This window comes from Plectropomus leopardus, chromosome 12 (genome assembly GCF_008729295.1).
Source record: "Plectropomus leopardus isolate mb chromosome 12, YSFRI_Pleo_2.0, whole genome shotgun sequence".
Lineage (NCBI taxonomy): Eukaryota > Metazoa > Chordata > Actinopteri > Perciformes > Serranidae > Plectropomus > Plectropomus leopardus.
This window is the reverse complement of record NC_056474.1, coordinates 21890074-21906551: the sequence shown is the minus strand read 5'-3', so window position 1 is coordinate 21906551 and position 16478 is coordinate 21890074. Positions and strand designations below refer to the sequence as shown.

Genomic DNA, 16478 nt, shown 5'->3' with positions numbered 1-16478 from the left:
AAGAGAGAAACCAAGCAGCAGGACAGGAAGAAACAGATGGTCCTTAACAAACACTGCACGGACAGTGTTTGAAATCTCATCTGTCTCTCTCACTGCTTTGTGTATCTGTGTGTGTATCTGTGAGTGTGTGTGTCCCTCTGGTCCACGTCTGAAGGTAATCAAAACTTTGCTCTGTTGATACATCAGCACATGCATATATAGTCTTTCTCTGTGTTTTTGCTCTCATGAAAGAGTGGGGAGTGTTTCCATGAACCCTGGACTGTCCCACCTCTGTACAACAAAAGCAGGCCTGTTGGGAGGTAGGCAGGACCAGCTCCTGATTAGAAAACTGCATGCAGTGGAAACAGCTGGCCCGAGCAGGGATGAGGGAAGCGCTGTTATCTAAAAGCGACCCCATCAGGCCAGCAGAGGGGAAAAGCTGACAGAGAAACAGGAAGCACAGACCGGGACACAGCGGTAGTTTTATAGGAAAATACTCCTCAGTGGATCTCAACACAGGTGTTCAGAGAGACACAGAGCAAAGTGGCTCAGAGAGTTATTGTTACATTGGTTCATGTGTTCGGAGAGACAGGAGAAAATCATTTTTGCCACCGATGCCTCTGTTGACGCAAAAGTTTCTGAAGCATTCCAGTGCTGGATTTCTACCTCAGGGTGTCAAATACTTCCAAAAGGGTGTTGCACCACCACCGTGTTGTGAGGACAACGTGTCATCTCGAGAGTGTTGACCTCAGGCAGCTCTGGTTCTCCCAGGCTGTCTGGGGCTGTTAACTTATTTATAGTTGGCTTGAGGAGAACATGTTGAATAATACAATGGGGGAGGCCAGACAGACTGGACTGCAGCTGTACAGAGCCTTCAGTCATTAGTGCAGCTTCTTAAAGAGATAGATGGTTAGAAAAAAGAAAGAAAAAAATGATAAAAGGGGTCTAAAAAATACGAGCACAAGGAAAGATTAAAGGTGAACACCACCTAAATTAAGAATTCAAATATGTAATGTCCACGGCCTTGCAAAATTTAATTAATATTTGTGAACATGAGCTACTATCCGTCAAAGCCAGAAACCAAAGAAGAAAGTCTCAAACTTGTGATGTCATAGGATATAAAGTCTGCTCCATAATGAGTGGGATCCTGATTTTATTTTATTTTTATACCCAAATGAGCATTATTCTATTGTACTGTTCCCAGTTCTGAAACAGAAAATGTCCCCATGTACTCGGAGCGTTCCCTCGGCTGCTCAAAGTCTTATTTGTAACATTTTTCCCAATTTATTGTCTTTGGAGCAGCTCCAGACTTTAAACCCTATGACATCACAAATAGGAGTTTTCAGACTCAAGTTTTTAGATTTGGGAAAGACTTTCTCTTGTTTACTTATATGTTTTGGACTGTCTTACAGGAATAACATGTATGAATTTTTAAAAATGAGCATAATTCCCCTTTAAGTGGCCAAAAAACGCATGGATGGCCTGTTGGTTTTAGAGCTACAATCTATATCATGATAAATTTACTCTGATAACAGTAAATGCAGTAACATTTCATTGTGTTGACATGTAAGAATATTGTTTGTTACAAGTATTACCATTTTAATAATGGGATTCGAACAATTTATTGTGAAATGCAATATAATTTAAATTTAGGACATTAAGAAAATCATTATGACTGTAGTTATTTAGATTTCTTAAAAAAGTCAGTCTGGAGCTGCAAAACATATTTGAGCCTTATAATAAAGATAACACAGCCTCTGAAGTCTATGTTACCTCTCAACATTACTAACAGGTCCAAATGAGCATTCACTGATATGTTTTATTCATTCATAAATTTTGCTTTGCAGTGGGCTATTTATGACTATCCATTACTTTAACTTTACAGCGTTGGCGGTGAAAGCAAATTAATCTGTCCAGTCATTAAATTCTCTTTATTCCTCTGACGATTTTCCTTTTTTGGATTTGGAATCCATAGCTCGTCTCACTAGGGAGACTCAAGATTTAAAAAAATGTAGAGGAAATGATGCTAGGCTGTGGATGTATCACGCACACTGAAGTTGACAAAAGGTTATACTTTTTTTTTTAATTTAGTGCGGCCACACATTTTTACAACTGGAGAATGTAAGAATTTCTTTAGGCTTACAAGTATGATTAATGAAAATTAAAATGTTTAAAGAAAACAACAACCAATTCATTTGAAGGTATTTTTTTTTAATGAAAACCAGCGGTGCACACAACTCTAAAAATCTTAGGCAAAGATATGCCAAAAAATGAACCGAAATGGATGCGTTTTAGCTAAATTGCCATCATCAGCCCTGTGGCTCTGGAGCTGCAGGTTGCCTACCCCTGATTTAGACTCAGGGCACCTTTTAGCAATATGAATTAATTGTTCATCCTACAGTGGCAAGTGTAACTACTATAACCCAATATAAACCTTAAAAATTACAGTTAAATTTGCTTTACATAGGCTATTTGTAGTGTACATTGTGATTTTTTAAATGTTTTTGTTATTTACATTTTTATCGGTTATTATTTTACATCCACATTTCTGTACACTGTGTGCGTGTACCTGTGAGTAAATATACTAAGAGCCACTGAAAACCACAGTCATAATTCTTATCATAGATGGATTAGTGAATGGGCCTATTGGACACAGGCCCAGGGGCCCAAAGTGCCCTCCCAGCCTTCACCTATAAAATTCCACTCAAACTAACACACTGACTAGGAAGGGACTCAAAATGACCACAAAAAGATACAAAGGAACTGCAGAGGGATGCAATAAAACCAAAGACGGCACAAAATGACCTCAATAAGACAAAGAACCACTACACAGAGACGAAAAACAACAACACATTCACAGATAAGTTGAGCTACAGTTATACTTTGATTAGGCCATTTAAATGGACTACTGTTCTTGTAGTACATAAACATGAGGGGAAAACTGATTTATCCACAGAACTTTGGCTGCTATTATTAGAATATTTTCACCTCTTTGCTAAAAACATTCCTTACCTACAGGGATTTGAGGCTGTTCGGGTGTGAGGTTTTTTTTTTAATTTAAAAGAAATACAGAATAGTACCATTTAAAGTCTCTCACCTAAGCCAAAATAAAAAACACAGGTCCCTTGCCAGTGCTTATTTTTTTTTTTAGAAATGCCTTTCCTGTTTTGTTAATATAGGAGCATGTGCAGAACACCTAAGCCAGCTCAGGTACGACTGAGGCGTATACGTGAAAGAGCAGCTCGATTGGGAACCGAATTAGGTGTGTTACTCTAACTTCAAGAAATTTCAATTTCATACAATTTCAGTTGGCTAACATGTTTATATGTATTTTAAAAGTCCAGTTTTCATTGGACTAACAGTGATTCAACTTTTTCTCACATGATGTAAATGTACTGAATGTGGGGCGACGAGGGCTTTTGCATATCTGTGCCCAGGGGTCCATTGTCTCATAGTCAGTCCATGTTTCTTGTAGGCTACTTATTATACTTGCCTAATGAAGTTGATTGTGTTTCTCCTCCACTCTCTGCAAGAACTGAAAGAGACACTTCAAACATATATTGTTGTAGAAAGACTTTTTATTATTATTATTATTTTTAATCTGGTGTTTACAGCAAAAGAGTTCCTGGTGCAGGTGTGACCTCATTTTCCTTCTTCTGCCTTTAACCCTTCAGCTCCTTTTTTTCAGCCAGCAGTGCTCCCCTATAACTAGATTCATGTAGACTGATAATTTCATATCACTGCATATTGATATCAATTTTCATGTGCTCTTATGTAGATGTCTGTAGAACTTCATATATTATGTGTTGCCTATTAAAAACCTATTAAAAATGTTTTGTTATTTTGTATTAATCAAGGTCAAACCGCACAGGCCATCTGGAGCAGCCCTGACTCCAGGATGGGTAACTAATAATTGAGCGGGTAACTAAATATTCAAAAACACTACGTAATCCCAGAGTACATTGCTCCACCGTCTGCATTACCTAATCCCAGAAACCATCGCGGGGGGGCGGGGATATGGCTAGTTGTCAGAGCAACCTGCATGTCATTAGACATCCCCCACCCACTATATCATCTCCAGCCAATCAGGGGCCGTAGAAATGACATCATTGTTATTTTCAGTAGAGCTGCAGCTTAGAGGTGGATAAAGTTCGTCTCCACGTTGGAAGTGATAGAAAGTATTATCCCTGTTCAGGCTGTTTCTGCTTTTTGGGGAGGAGGATCAATCAAAGCGGATACCTGAGGTGTGAAAACACGGAGGCTCGGCTGCGGCGGAATAACATCTTTTTGATGATCGCGCGGTTCGTAAAAGTTTTCGCAGGACGCGAAGTTGTCAAGTGAGTTGAACTTCAACAATAGGCGGACTCTATCACAAGACAGTCGAGAGACAGGGAGTCTCAGGACACATGTAAACAGTCGATTTTGGACTTTTTCTTTTTTAATAACAACGGACAAAAGACTTAATAAAAAAATTACTTTATGTCCAGAAAAATGGAAGCGACCTTTTACGACGAATCGGTGAGTGCGTCCAGCTCTCAGCATGACGCACAGACAGTGTTTGGCTTTAACCCCAAAACTCTCAAACAGACCATGACGCTAAACCTAAACGACCCGAAAAACTTCAAACCCCAGCTGAGCGCCAAGGCCCTGGACATCCTCACGTCTCCTGATGTGGGCTTACTGAAGCTGGCCTCGCCTGAACTGGAACGGCTGATCATCCAGTCCTGCAGCGGGCTCACAACTCCCACCCCGACCCAGTTCGTGTGTCCCAAAAACATCACCGACGAGCAGGAGGGCTTCGCGGAGGGGTTTGTGCGGGCACTGGCTGAGCTCCACTACCACCAGCAGACACCCGCCGTCCTCCCTGACGCGCAGACCAGCAGCATGGCATCCGGCTCTGCTGCGTCCGAGAGCGGCCCCTACAGCTGCACGGTGCGCACGGACCCTCCAGAGTACACAAACTTGGGGGCTTTCAGCCGGGCCGTTGGCTCTGCACCTGCCACCGACAGACACCCACCTATAAGTTACCCAGTCGCCCCGCAGCACATGGACCAGCACCTCGCGGCGGCGCAGCACTCACGGCTCCACGCGCTCAAAGAGGAGCCGCAGACGGTGCCCGAGATGTCCGGCGACACTCCTCCGCTCTCCCCCATCAACATGGAGAACCAGGAGCGCATCAAAGCGGAGAGGAAGCGCATGAGGAACAGAGTGGCCGCGTCCAAGTGCCGGAAAAGGAAGCTGGAGAGGATCTCACGTTTGGAAGACAGGGTCAAAAACCTCAAGAGCCAAAACACGGAGTTGGTTTCCTCCGCCAACGTGCTCCGGGACGAGCTGGCTCTGCTCAAGCAAAAGGTCATGGACCACGTTAACAGCGGCTGCCAGCTCATCTTGACGCAGCAGCTCCAGGCGTACTAGACTGCCAAGGGACAAGAACCAAGGGACATTTCTTGGGGACCAAATGCAGCTTAAAAAAGTGGCCGTGCGGGGGAGTCCCTGCGCAACTTTTCCACCAAATCATCCGCTCAGGCTGAAGTTTCTGCAGACAAAGAACAAGAATGGAGACTGACAAGATACTTTGTGCAATGACTGCATTACTGTGCAAAGGTTTTAGGCTACCAGACTAGTTTTGTTTCAGCAAAGCTGTAATGAGAATACATTAATGTTTATTTCTCAGTCTCTTTATTAAGACACAAACAAAGAATAGGCTACAGAAAATATGTACAGTGCATTAAGACACCAAAAAATGTCAGATCAATATGGCTTCTTCAAAAAAGATAGCTCAATCAGTATTGAGCTTTGTCTCAAATTCAACTTGGTGCAAATACACCAAAATATTATTACTGTAAATCCCATATTGTGTGTTCAAGACATGCTTGGTGGAGAGGTCACACTAAATACTTGCAACTTTAGCCATTTAAAGTTGCTGTATTCTGAAATATTTACGTTTTAATACTGTATACATAGTTCATATATGTTCTGGTTGAACTGATAAAGAGACTAGTGAGAAATAAATATCTATGATCATTATAATCTTGCTAAAATAATAAAGTTTTAGGTGATCTAATACTTATGGACAGGACTGTATTTAAGAGTAGAGGCCACTAAACCCACTGCACAGATGGACAAAGCTCAGAGGAAACCTCTCTGATGTGACTTGTTATATTTCTGGCATTTTGTTTTTTAAATATTTGTTTTATTTGTTTTTTCACTCAAAGAAAGCGCAGAAATATGTATTCAGTCAAGCCAAGGTAGCATGTATCCACACCTTCAGCTAATTTTAAGTTAAGTCCCATGCATCCTGACAGACACCCAGAGCCTGCGTGGGATCAAATTGCAAATGGACAGAAACACAATGTGAACGAGGCGCTGCCCTGCAAATCTTCCACTATCAAGCAGCAACATGAGTCAAGCACTGAGTATCCCACCAGCGACTATACAGTCTGTACAGAGTAACACTAACCAACATTAAGTCTCACACCTTTCAGCAAGGACTCTATAGGTGTGTGTAGCGTTTACTGACAAAACGGCCTTACTTTCTTAACCCTTTTGTTCATACAACTTTGTGATAAAGGTGTAACTAAAGTTAGACCTGAAATAACACTTTGTAATATTTGTACGCTGTCATTTTTGAGCACTTCAGAACTGTAAATATGACGAAATAAAACGTTGGACACGCGTGATGATGTGTGAGTAATTTTGTGTCTGCTGAATAATTAATCATCAGTCTCACAATGCTTTTACACGAAGTGTTTGTTATTGACGGAACTGGGGCGGACGGGATATTGAGTCACCAGTGCAGCGTGTGGCGCGTGGAATGGTTGGGGAGTCGACGCGGCCGCTGATTGGACAGCGAGGAGTCGGAAGTGAGCAGCAGGGAGCCAAATAAGGCAAGAGGCCCTCGGTCCGCAGTGGGACGGCGGAGTGTGTGTGTCTATGTGTGTGTGAATCACCATCCTCCCACTAAAGCTGGTGACTCCCAAAGAGGACCGATGAAGCATAAGCAGATTTGTTTACACACTTTGGGAGTGTCGAGGTACAAATAGATAAATACAAGCGTAAGGAATATTATAATCTTTAAGCTGACAGTGGTGGAAGAAGTGTCGACATCCTCAAGTAAAAGTACTAATACCACCCTGTAAAAAAGCCTTCATTGAAGATGATATTTAAGTAGTCGCAAAGTAGCCTATATAAGTCAATTCAGGAAAAATGTACCGAAAGTCTCCTGTGACTGTTATTGTTATGCTATGTTATTATTATTATTATTATTATTATTATTATTACATGCACATTATACAATTTTACAACAAAATTTCTGTTAAGAACTATCTATATATTTTACCATCTATTGTTATTATTACTTTTATTGATATGAATTATGCAATGAACAACTTTTATAAACTATTTTTTACTTAATTATTCACTTTTTACCTTTAATTTATTAACATTATTATTGATTATGAAAATGCAATCAAATTTTATTATTATTGTCAATTAAAATGTATTTCAATCAGAAATAACAGTTGTCATAAAAACATAGAAACATTTTGATTAATTTGTAATTCTTGTTTTTCCTTTTTTATTTAAATGTTAAAGATAAACCAAATCAAATATATTTTACCATGGGATTATTATTACTTATGCATTAATGTAAGAGATTTTACAGGATTTTACCTGGGTAGTTGTTGAAAAGGAATTCTTTAACTATGTGACTGCAGCTAATGGCTATATTCATTACGGATTAATGTGATTATTTTCCTCAATAATCGATTATTTTGTTTTTAAACAGACTGAAAAAACTGGTTAATGTCAGAGCAATGACTCAGAGCCCTAAGTGACAATGTGGCTTTTGCTCACCCCCTTAAAAAATATTAGAAATAAATTATTATAAAACAAAAGAAAAGGAAAATTGTGAAATCTTTACATTTGTGATGCTATACATTTTTTTTTACATGGAAAATGACCTAAATTATGAAAATAGTTGACGTTTAATTTTCTGTCAATCAACTTGATTTATCAACTTTCACTCTGCATATGTTTTTTATGTGTAAAAATCTGAATTTGTAAAATAACTTGCCACTACAGCTTTCAGGCAACTGTAAAGCAGTAAAAACAACAATATTTCCCTCTGAATGCAGTAGAGTTGGAGTATGAAGTGGCATGAGAAGAAAATACTCAAGTTATCTCAAATTTGTAGTGAGTGCAGCACTCAGTCCATAGTTTCATTCCACAACTTGTACAAAAAGTGCATTTTTATTTATTTTCTGAAGGTATTGTAGCGAAAAGTACAAATTTATACACATTTCAACCTGAACTAGTTGTGCACACAAACATGGCAAACATATCTCCGAGTGCACCGAAACAAAAAACATTAGCTTAATCTGTACACACACCATGGACCACCAACACTGATGGATGCTCACTGGCCTTCAAACTTCTTACCAGTAAATGCTTCAGGAATAAAATTTCAAGGTGTGTTCGTGAGGGGCGTGATGACACAGGACGCAGCCGTCTGGCACATTTTAAAGGATCCTAAACTGCAACAACAAGCCCACACAGGCGTTGTCACTTGTTGTTTGATTAGACCTCTCTGTGCTGACAGCGCTTGATTGACACTTCTGATGCACTTAACAGTGCAATTCCCATCATATCATTATTATTTGTGCATCAAATTAGATGGCCTAAAACTCTTATAGTGCCGCCCCAAAATTTAACCTGAGATGATGCCTAATCAACAGTCTAGCTTGTTTTACTGTGAATTGTGTTGGAGATATCGGCCATCTGTCTTCTCTCCGTGGAACTAGACAGCACTCTGCTTGTGGAGCTCAAAGCAAAAAAGTCCCAAAACAAACAAGCTAAAAAAAAACATTTGAAAAGCTCAACAGCAATGTGTCGTACCAATGACCATGATCTGTTTACTCAAGATAAACCACAGACCTTGAGCTTGTTGCGGTCTTGTAGGAACTATTTTCTTTCTAATGAACTACACCCGCCAACGATATCTGAGTAAGAACCACGAATTAAGACAGAAGGCAGTTCTTGAAGGTACAAGGTAGATTTAAGCACCTTCTTCAGACAGGAGGCAGAAGTGCTCAGAAGCCAGACAAAGAGCTCTTTGGCAGCGTCATCGGCTTTCCAGTGAAGCAAAACTGCTAAAGTGCCATCTAGTTCCATATGTAGGAGAGAAGACAGACATCTCTTTGGCTGAAATCTCCAACACTCAGCATCTTGTACGATCTAAACTGATAAATAGCACTACAGGTGAGAGGAAAAACATGTATTTTTAAATTCTGGGGTGAACTGTGCCTTAAACAGTCGTTGCCTATATCTGACAGTGAAAAATGAACGCTGCTTGCCCGGGAAACTTTCTTCCAGTCTGGTGCTTGTAGCCGCTGGTATATCTAAACTAAATACTTTCAATATTTTGCCACCAAATCAGTTTATCGCTCTATAGCAGGAGATCCAAATAGTGACTGGTCGACTGCCAAAATGGCTATTGGAAGAGACAAAAATAAATTGCCAGCTATTGGCTGCTGGCTGGAGTTGAGGGTGCACTCTGGATCCACTGTCCAACTGCTTTGTTTCATCTTGTTCCACTCATGCTTTATCTCTTTGTGAAACAGGGATATGATTATAAAAAGGCATTGAGTTTTTTTGGACACACTGCTCCTCATCCATTTCTTTTTGTGTTTGGTTCCTGATGATAGCTGCGGTCCATGTAAAGTCCTGCGTCAGCGGTTCTCAGCTGACGAGCACTCCCTCTTTTACAGCGAGGCGCTGCCGGTGTATGTGGTCCTGCTCTAGTTCTTCATGGCTCGGGTGCCAGAGCCGTGCCAGGATGCGCTCCATGTTCAGGGCGTACATAGTGTGGGAGGGCATCACACCGTGGTGAACCTACATCAGACAAACAGAAGACACTCAAGCATACAAACATCCACATATTTATCTTTGGTGGCCTGCCACGATTAAATCATCTGCCACCACGTATTGATTTTAATATAGCGTTTGGTTAATGATGCTAATACTCTCGGAGTAGAGCGTACTCTGGGCACAGACGGAACAGTAGAATGTTAGGTGCAGTGAAAATGAAATTTAAGAGTTAATCGCGCTATGTCTAAAAGTTTGCTTTCACTTGCTTCTGCAGCAGCTCCTCCTCTCATCCATCAATATAATCAGATCAGCTTTGACTCAGCACAAATTCATGACGAGTTTCACCTGTGCTGCATCCACACACCAGCAAAAACCTCCAAACTCTCAAAACACTGATGGTCAAATGATGGTAGGCCAGAAGATCTAATGTGAACAAATTTAGTGATAAACAATCATGTTGGTCCGAGTGCAGTTCACCAACATGACTGAGGAAAACATTTTAAAATGGCAATAAGAAAGTGCATATATTGCTCAAATATTTACTTCTATAATGAACAATTATTAGATGTAAACAGATCGGTCGGTGTGAAAGGCAAATAAGAATCAGATCATTTTTAAATAATCTCTACAAACAAGTATCTGCATATGTTTGCCAAATCTGTATGTGATAGGACAAGATTCTGGTATTAGGACTGTTCTAATTTCCGTTTGTTGTCTGAGTCCACTCTGACTGGCAGTTCAGCTCAGTGCACGAGAAGAAAAACAGAAGTAAGGGAAAGCAAACTATTAAAGTCAAAAGGGTGTGAGATAAAAACAAAAAATTATATTACTTAGGATTATTTTTTTTAGCCACTGAGCTCTTCAGTAGTCTGTTGATAATTGTTTGTGTTGTTGTTCTGTGGCGCACAGTAAATATAATTTGTTCTTAAAACATTGGGAAATGTTGTTCATGTTTTAACCGGCTAACCAATGTCTTGAATTCGTCCTATTGGTATCCCGATTTGCCTTTTTGAATGAGAAATACGCACTACTTGCCCCTACTGCCTGTTTTTACTTCATTTCTTCATCGTTGTAATCTTTGCGGTGTGTGCAACGTTTTGACTGAGACACCGTCGACGTGAGGTGATGCAACAGTTGACCTTCATCACCACTGGTTTTCTGATGTCGTTTGGTGTGTATGGGCTGTCACCTGTAAAGCTTCCAGGAGATCAAACATGCTGATTGGAGGGAGGGGCGCGGGGAGGCTGTCAGCAGAGCAAGCCAATAAGTGAACAGCTTGTTGCTCTGCCTCATCAGGTGACACTTGAGGAGGTGGACCAGCAGCGAGGGAGGCACTTGGAGGGGGACTGAGAGGGGAAAAAAAAAAAAAAAAGATTACGGACTGAAAACGTGATTAGTGTTACTTCTACCCTTGAATCATAGAAACAGAAAGAAAATTATGTTCAAGAGTACTTATATCTACAATGACTTCCTGTACTAAAAACCTGCAAAATGTTTATCAGCTGGTGGGAGTTAAACACGGGTCACCCTACCATTCTGTAACACTGTGGTACGCAGCGAGGCTGTTTTTCAGATAAGGCTGTGGTGTGACATCACTGCCAAAGGCGTAGGGAAAACGACCATCTCGTAACCTATATGCCTTCCTCCGGGTGATGACGGCAGTCAGGACGTCTTTCAAGTGGTGCTGAAATAAATCAGAGCAGTAAGTCAAGCTTTGCTCAATCCCCTGGGTAAACAAAGCTGTCAGTCATTCTTAAAAAGCGGTGCTGGAATATGTCTCTCAGATCATTTCAAGCCTCTGCATGGATGTTAAAACACAGAATGCCAATTGAATGTTCACTTATACGTGTTTCTACTGAAATCAGAGATCAACAAAGCAATACTTAACATAAAATGTTAATTTGTATATCTATCACTCACGCTATTGAAGAAAACTTTGATGAATTGAAATTCAGTATTTTCCACATGCATTTTTGCTAAAACCTTACTACTTAAAACACTTTTGCATGAGCAGCCCGAACCACAGACAAGTACTGTGTCCGTTTGAACTCGGCTCAAATCGTGAGCATACGACTAGATAAATGAAACTTGGAGTATACTTCACAAGTTGGGTGACAGTTTGTAAATTGATGTTTTCATATAGTTTTGCTGTTGCTAATCACTACAATTCATCAAGTTTTTTCCCCTCATTTATCTTAAAGGAATACAAAACAAACAAAAAAACAACTTTGCTTCACAAATTTAAGGTAACACAGGATGAGAATCGTGTCATCCAGGACATAAGCAGGGTGATCTGGGCACTGGCAAGATGGAGGGAAGTGTACCATGCGTCATATACACATACTAATCCTCACTGTTATGATACAAAGCTGGTGGAAAACTGACAAAAGACCCCTTTAAAGACATTTTCTTAGAAAGTTATTCATTTCTTGAGGATAGAATGATGACATTTTTCTGAATTTCAATTTTTTTCTGATCAGTAAAAAAACAAAAAACAAAAAACCTTCACCTCAACGGCATGGATCATGCTGCTGACGGCTTCTTCTGTGATGTTATCCAGGCCCAGCTCAAACGCAGTCACCATCATGCGGGCCTCCAGCTGGCCCCGCGTGGGTAAGAGCAGAGTGTGGGCGCTGAGACGCAGCTCCTCTTCCTCACCTCCAACCTCCCGCGGGCTGAAAGGCTGGGCAGCGCTCAGAGGGTTCTGAGGCTGGAAACGATGCTGAAGACGCAAAAACACATAGACATAAGACATACAAACACCCAAACACACAGACAGACGGTTGTTTCAGCACCTAGTGATAAATCAGATGCCGCTACCCTTCAAAAAAGCAGTTACACCCAGTAATCATTTGAGCGATTGCCTTATTTGAAAATTTCAACATTCATTACAGCTGCTGTTAACTCGCCCAGCCTCTGCAGGGACAAATATCAGAATAAAGACTTACATCAAATTTCTGTCTAGAGGAACATTTCTTCTTTCCCTTTGGTTTGCCAGGCTTTGAAGCAGAGCCACCTTGCCACTGTAGCTGACCGGCGCCCTCTAGAGGACAGAAGAAGAACACAAAACACAAGATGGATTGAAGAAACACAGGAGATGGGAAGGTGATTTTTAAAAGAACATTTCCCTTTAGTTAATGTCCAAATTCTTATTGTAAAAAATAAATCACCAGCAATCACCAACATTTAGTCCTTTGGTACATACACTTTCAAATTCAATCAATTAACAATGCCATTATTTCAAAACTACCCTGCTCCAATACCTTAGACAATAAAATCAATGTAACACATAAAGATAGCTAATTAAGTTACGACACACTATGCTACTACAAGTCTGAGTAAAATGTAGCTTTTACATAAGTAGTGTTTCAGTACTAGTACCAATTCTTCTGTGAAAGTGAGGAGTTAGACATTGTGCATAATTTTAAATATCTGGATATAGTTTTTGATAATAATGGTTTATTTAAAATCAAGAAACTTTGTGAACAGGCCTCTAGGGCTAAGTCTGCTTTATTGTGGAAGTGCAGGAAGTCTGACTTACCAATAGATATTAGACAAGAGCTCTTTGCAAGGGTTGTGATATCAGTTATGTTGTATGCATGCCAAGTATATGAGTTTGAGAAGGCAGACATTTAAGAGAGGTTACAATGGTATGCATCAAGCTCAGCCACACAATGTATATTTGTTTATTTTTTGTATATCACTGTACATACATACAGAATGTAACACCATGGATTACATTTGTTCAGCAAATATTCAATCAATTTGGCTTTTCGCACCTTTGTTTTGATCAGAGGTGCACTACTATCAAACGGCTCGATGAACTCTACACTAAGCTACCATGACTTGTATTGGGAATTTAAAGACAGGTTTAATCATCATCTACTTGTGAAAGCAGGAGACATACCCAGGCTATTTATGTTCTTCAGTTTTCTAATAGCTGAATTCTTAAAATGACAGGAATACACTAAGGTTTGAAAAAGATTAAATAGTGTTGTAATTTTTGTAATCAAAACCATTGGAGGGTAAATTATACTAACAATAATAAAAAAATTTTTTTTAAAGATTTTTGTTGGGGATGTTTCACTTTATTGATAGGACAGCTGCAGAATGACAGGAAATGTGGGGGAGAGAGAGGGGGAATGACACACAGCAATGGGCCACAGGCTGGAATTGAACCGCTGCAAAGGCCTTGGGCCACTGCAAAGGCCTTAGCATGTGCGGCGCACACCTTTCATACAAGAAATGCAGCCTAATGTGCTTTACAGCAAAGAAATTATATGCACCAAGTGCTTCACATCAAAAAAACATAATAAAACTTGCAGGTAAAGATATCATATTTTGCTTAAATGTGAATCACAAACATTGTCAAGAATAGGAAAAAAAGCCAAAATACTTTGTAAAACAACAATCCGTCATTAAACTTATATTATTGTTGCAGACAGACAAACGAAAGACACTTTTAATTAGGTGCTTTTTGTAAGTAATGCTCTGCCTCTCTCTGTAAATGACTCAGTTTGTGCTTAAGTTCTGGTCATTTACCTCTGTATTGCTGTCGTGTTCTTTGTTTGTACTCCATACCACGATTTGCAATCTATAGTTAATAAATTTGAATCCTGTGAAAAATAAATTAGAAATAAATTCTTTGAAAAAAATCTCACCTGGTGTGGAGACGATGATCTGGCAGCGTGTGAGAATGGCCAGAAGAAAATCATTGTGGACATGGACTGCAGAGGGAGGAGGAAAATACAAAATCACCAACACATCATCAAAACACAATCTATATTCAACATAAAGAATATAAGGTCACTAACCATTCTCCTGTGCCAATAGACGACGTGCCTCAACATCAAACTCCTCCTTACTGATCTTCTGCTTGAACCACAGCTTTAGGTTTGCCCAGTAACTGTATGAAGAGATTCACATTATCATTTTATAAACAAATATGTGTTAGACACATTGGGCGAAACTCAATGATAAACTTTCGCATTTTTTAAATCATTTTTTATTTCCCCTACAGAAATCAGTGAATGTAATGTGACGTTAGCGGTGCGTTATTTAGCCTATTAAAAACCTACTAACACGGTAACTAGATGTAACGGATGATATTCAATTAAAATAATAACGTCATACTCCACGTTTTCTATTTGCATTACTTCCTCCTAAGAAAAGAACAACGGATACTGAAAAACTGCAAAAATATTTGTTCATTTATAACTGCAGCTGAGGAGAAATGCTGCAAACATTAGCAAGTGCTAGCAAGCTGCTAATGTGCACATAGCAAGCCGACGGCAAAATTACTTTGCATTTCGGCGTCAGACCGACAAGATAGGACAGAGAACACCACAGGCATAAAGCACACACAAACAACATTTTACTTACTGCTTGACGTTATCGCCAATTGCATCGGTTAAATTTTTCTTTGCAATTTCAAGCTCGCTAGCGTGAGCCGCCATCGCGTTCATAAGAGCCCAACACGGACGTCATCAGCCCGCGACAACTACCTTTTTTTGTTTACAAACTTTATTGAGGGTTGAAGCCGGATCCATGGTTGAAGCAGGCAAGTTTTCACGAAAAAAGTAACTCGCCAGCAATTATTTTTCCCAGAAGTAATGTTGTGACTAACTTTACTGGAGAACACTGAAATATATTATTAGGATTTAATGACAAAACATATAAAGACAATGTCAAATAAAGAAAGGATGCATGGGGCGCTGTGCAATCCAAACAAATGGCTTCTGTCAGAGGTAAGAAACTCAGCAAACCCTACATAGCAGACACATAATAATTTCCTAAAAGACTCTTATGTGTTTATCAGGGGTGCATTTCTAATTATTATTGATTATCAATGATTTTGTCTCAGAGGAGGGGCATGCAAATATTTGCTGTATTATGCATTTATTTTACCCGTATTTTTCAAAAGAAAACGTTGCACAATTAAACCATCACAGAAACTGTAAAAACAGAAATTATCATTGGGTTTTCAAATATCAGAGGGTTCTTGAACAACTAATATGTGGCAAATGTAAAAATCTCAAATTAAGATGTTGATAGTTCATCAAAATCACTTCTGCTCATTTAAAATTTTGCTAAAAATAAAACTGTTGCCCCAACTAACCAGCATGCACAACAAGACTGTTTTACAGTTCCAGGATTTTGTCTTCAATTTTTAACTTTCAAACATCAAAGTTTTTAAAAACTACTAATATATGGTGGAGGAGGGGGTTGTGCATTTTCCCCAAGTCACTTGTGAAGGCATAAGGAAAAATATTTGTAGCTTCAGGAAAGGGTTAAAAGAAAAGAAAACAAAAGAAAATAAAAAAAACTGCATATTCCAGTCATCCCTTCCTCTGATTAGTACTGAACAGTCTATAACAAGCATGCATTTTAATTTTAGATGTACTACCTTAAATTTAAATAAAACTCCTTGTTCCTTTATCCTCTGTCCAGATCAGAGCACATTTGTTTGTGAGTGTGAAATACTTATGAAGGGTGTCAAGCATGTGCACAAAAGCTTTTCATCACACTGATCCAAACTCCTGCCTGTTTCACCTGTCACATCCTGTCATCCACCAGACTGAAGACAGTGGTATAATGAGTTTGTAAAACTACTCCACCACTAGATGGTGTCA

The 16478-nt window shown here is 39.6% G+C and overlaps 2 protein-coding genes across 2 annotated transcripts; one reads left to right on the top strand and one right to left on the bottom strand.

Moving 5' to 3' along the window:
* The first annotated feature begins 4118 nt into the window (after nucleotides 1-4118).
* LOC121951914 (transcription factor AP-1-like) lies at nucleotides 4119-6654 on the top strand. Its single transcript, XM_042498407.1, has one exon. The coding sequence runs from the start codon at nucleotides 4459-4461 to the stop codon at nucleotides 5392-5394; it is 936 nt and encodes a 311-aa protein (XP_042354341.1). The 5' UTR covers nucleotides 4119-4458; the 3' UTR covers nucleotides 5395-6654.
* A 2383-nt stretch (nucleotides 6655-9037) lies between these two features.
* tada1 (transcriptional adaptor 1) lies at nucleotides 9038-15323 on the bottom strand. Its single transcript, XM_042497780.1, has 8 exons — nucleotides 15229-15323; nucleotides 14661-14752; nucleotides 14508-14573; nucleotides 12795-12889; nucleotides 12356-12568; nucleotides 11379-11530; nucleotides 11036-11192; nucleotides 9038-9870 (listed from the first exon to the last, which is right to left on the bottom strand). Exons 1-8 carry the CDS (start codon nucleotides 15309-15311, stop codon nucleotides 9718-9720), a joined length of 1011 nt encoding a protein of 336 aa, XP_042353714.1. The 5' UTR covers nucleotides 15312-15323; the 3' UTR covers nucleotides 9038-9717.
* Between the last annotated feature and the right edge of the window lie 1155 nt (nucleotides 15324-16478).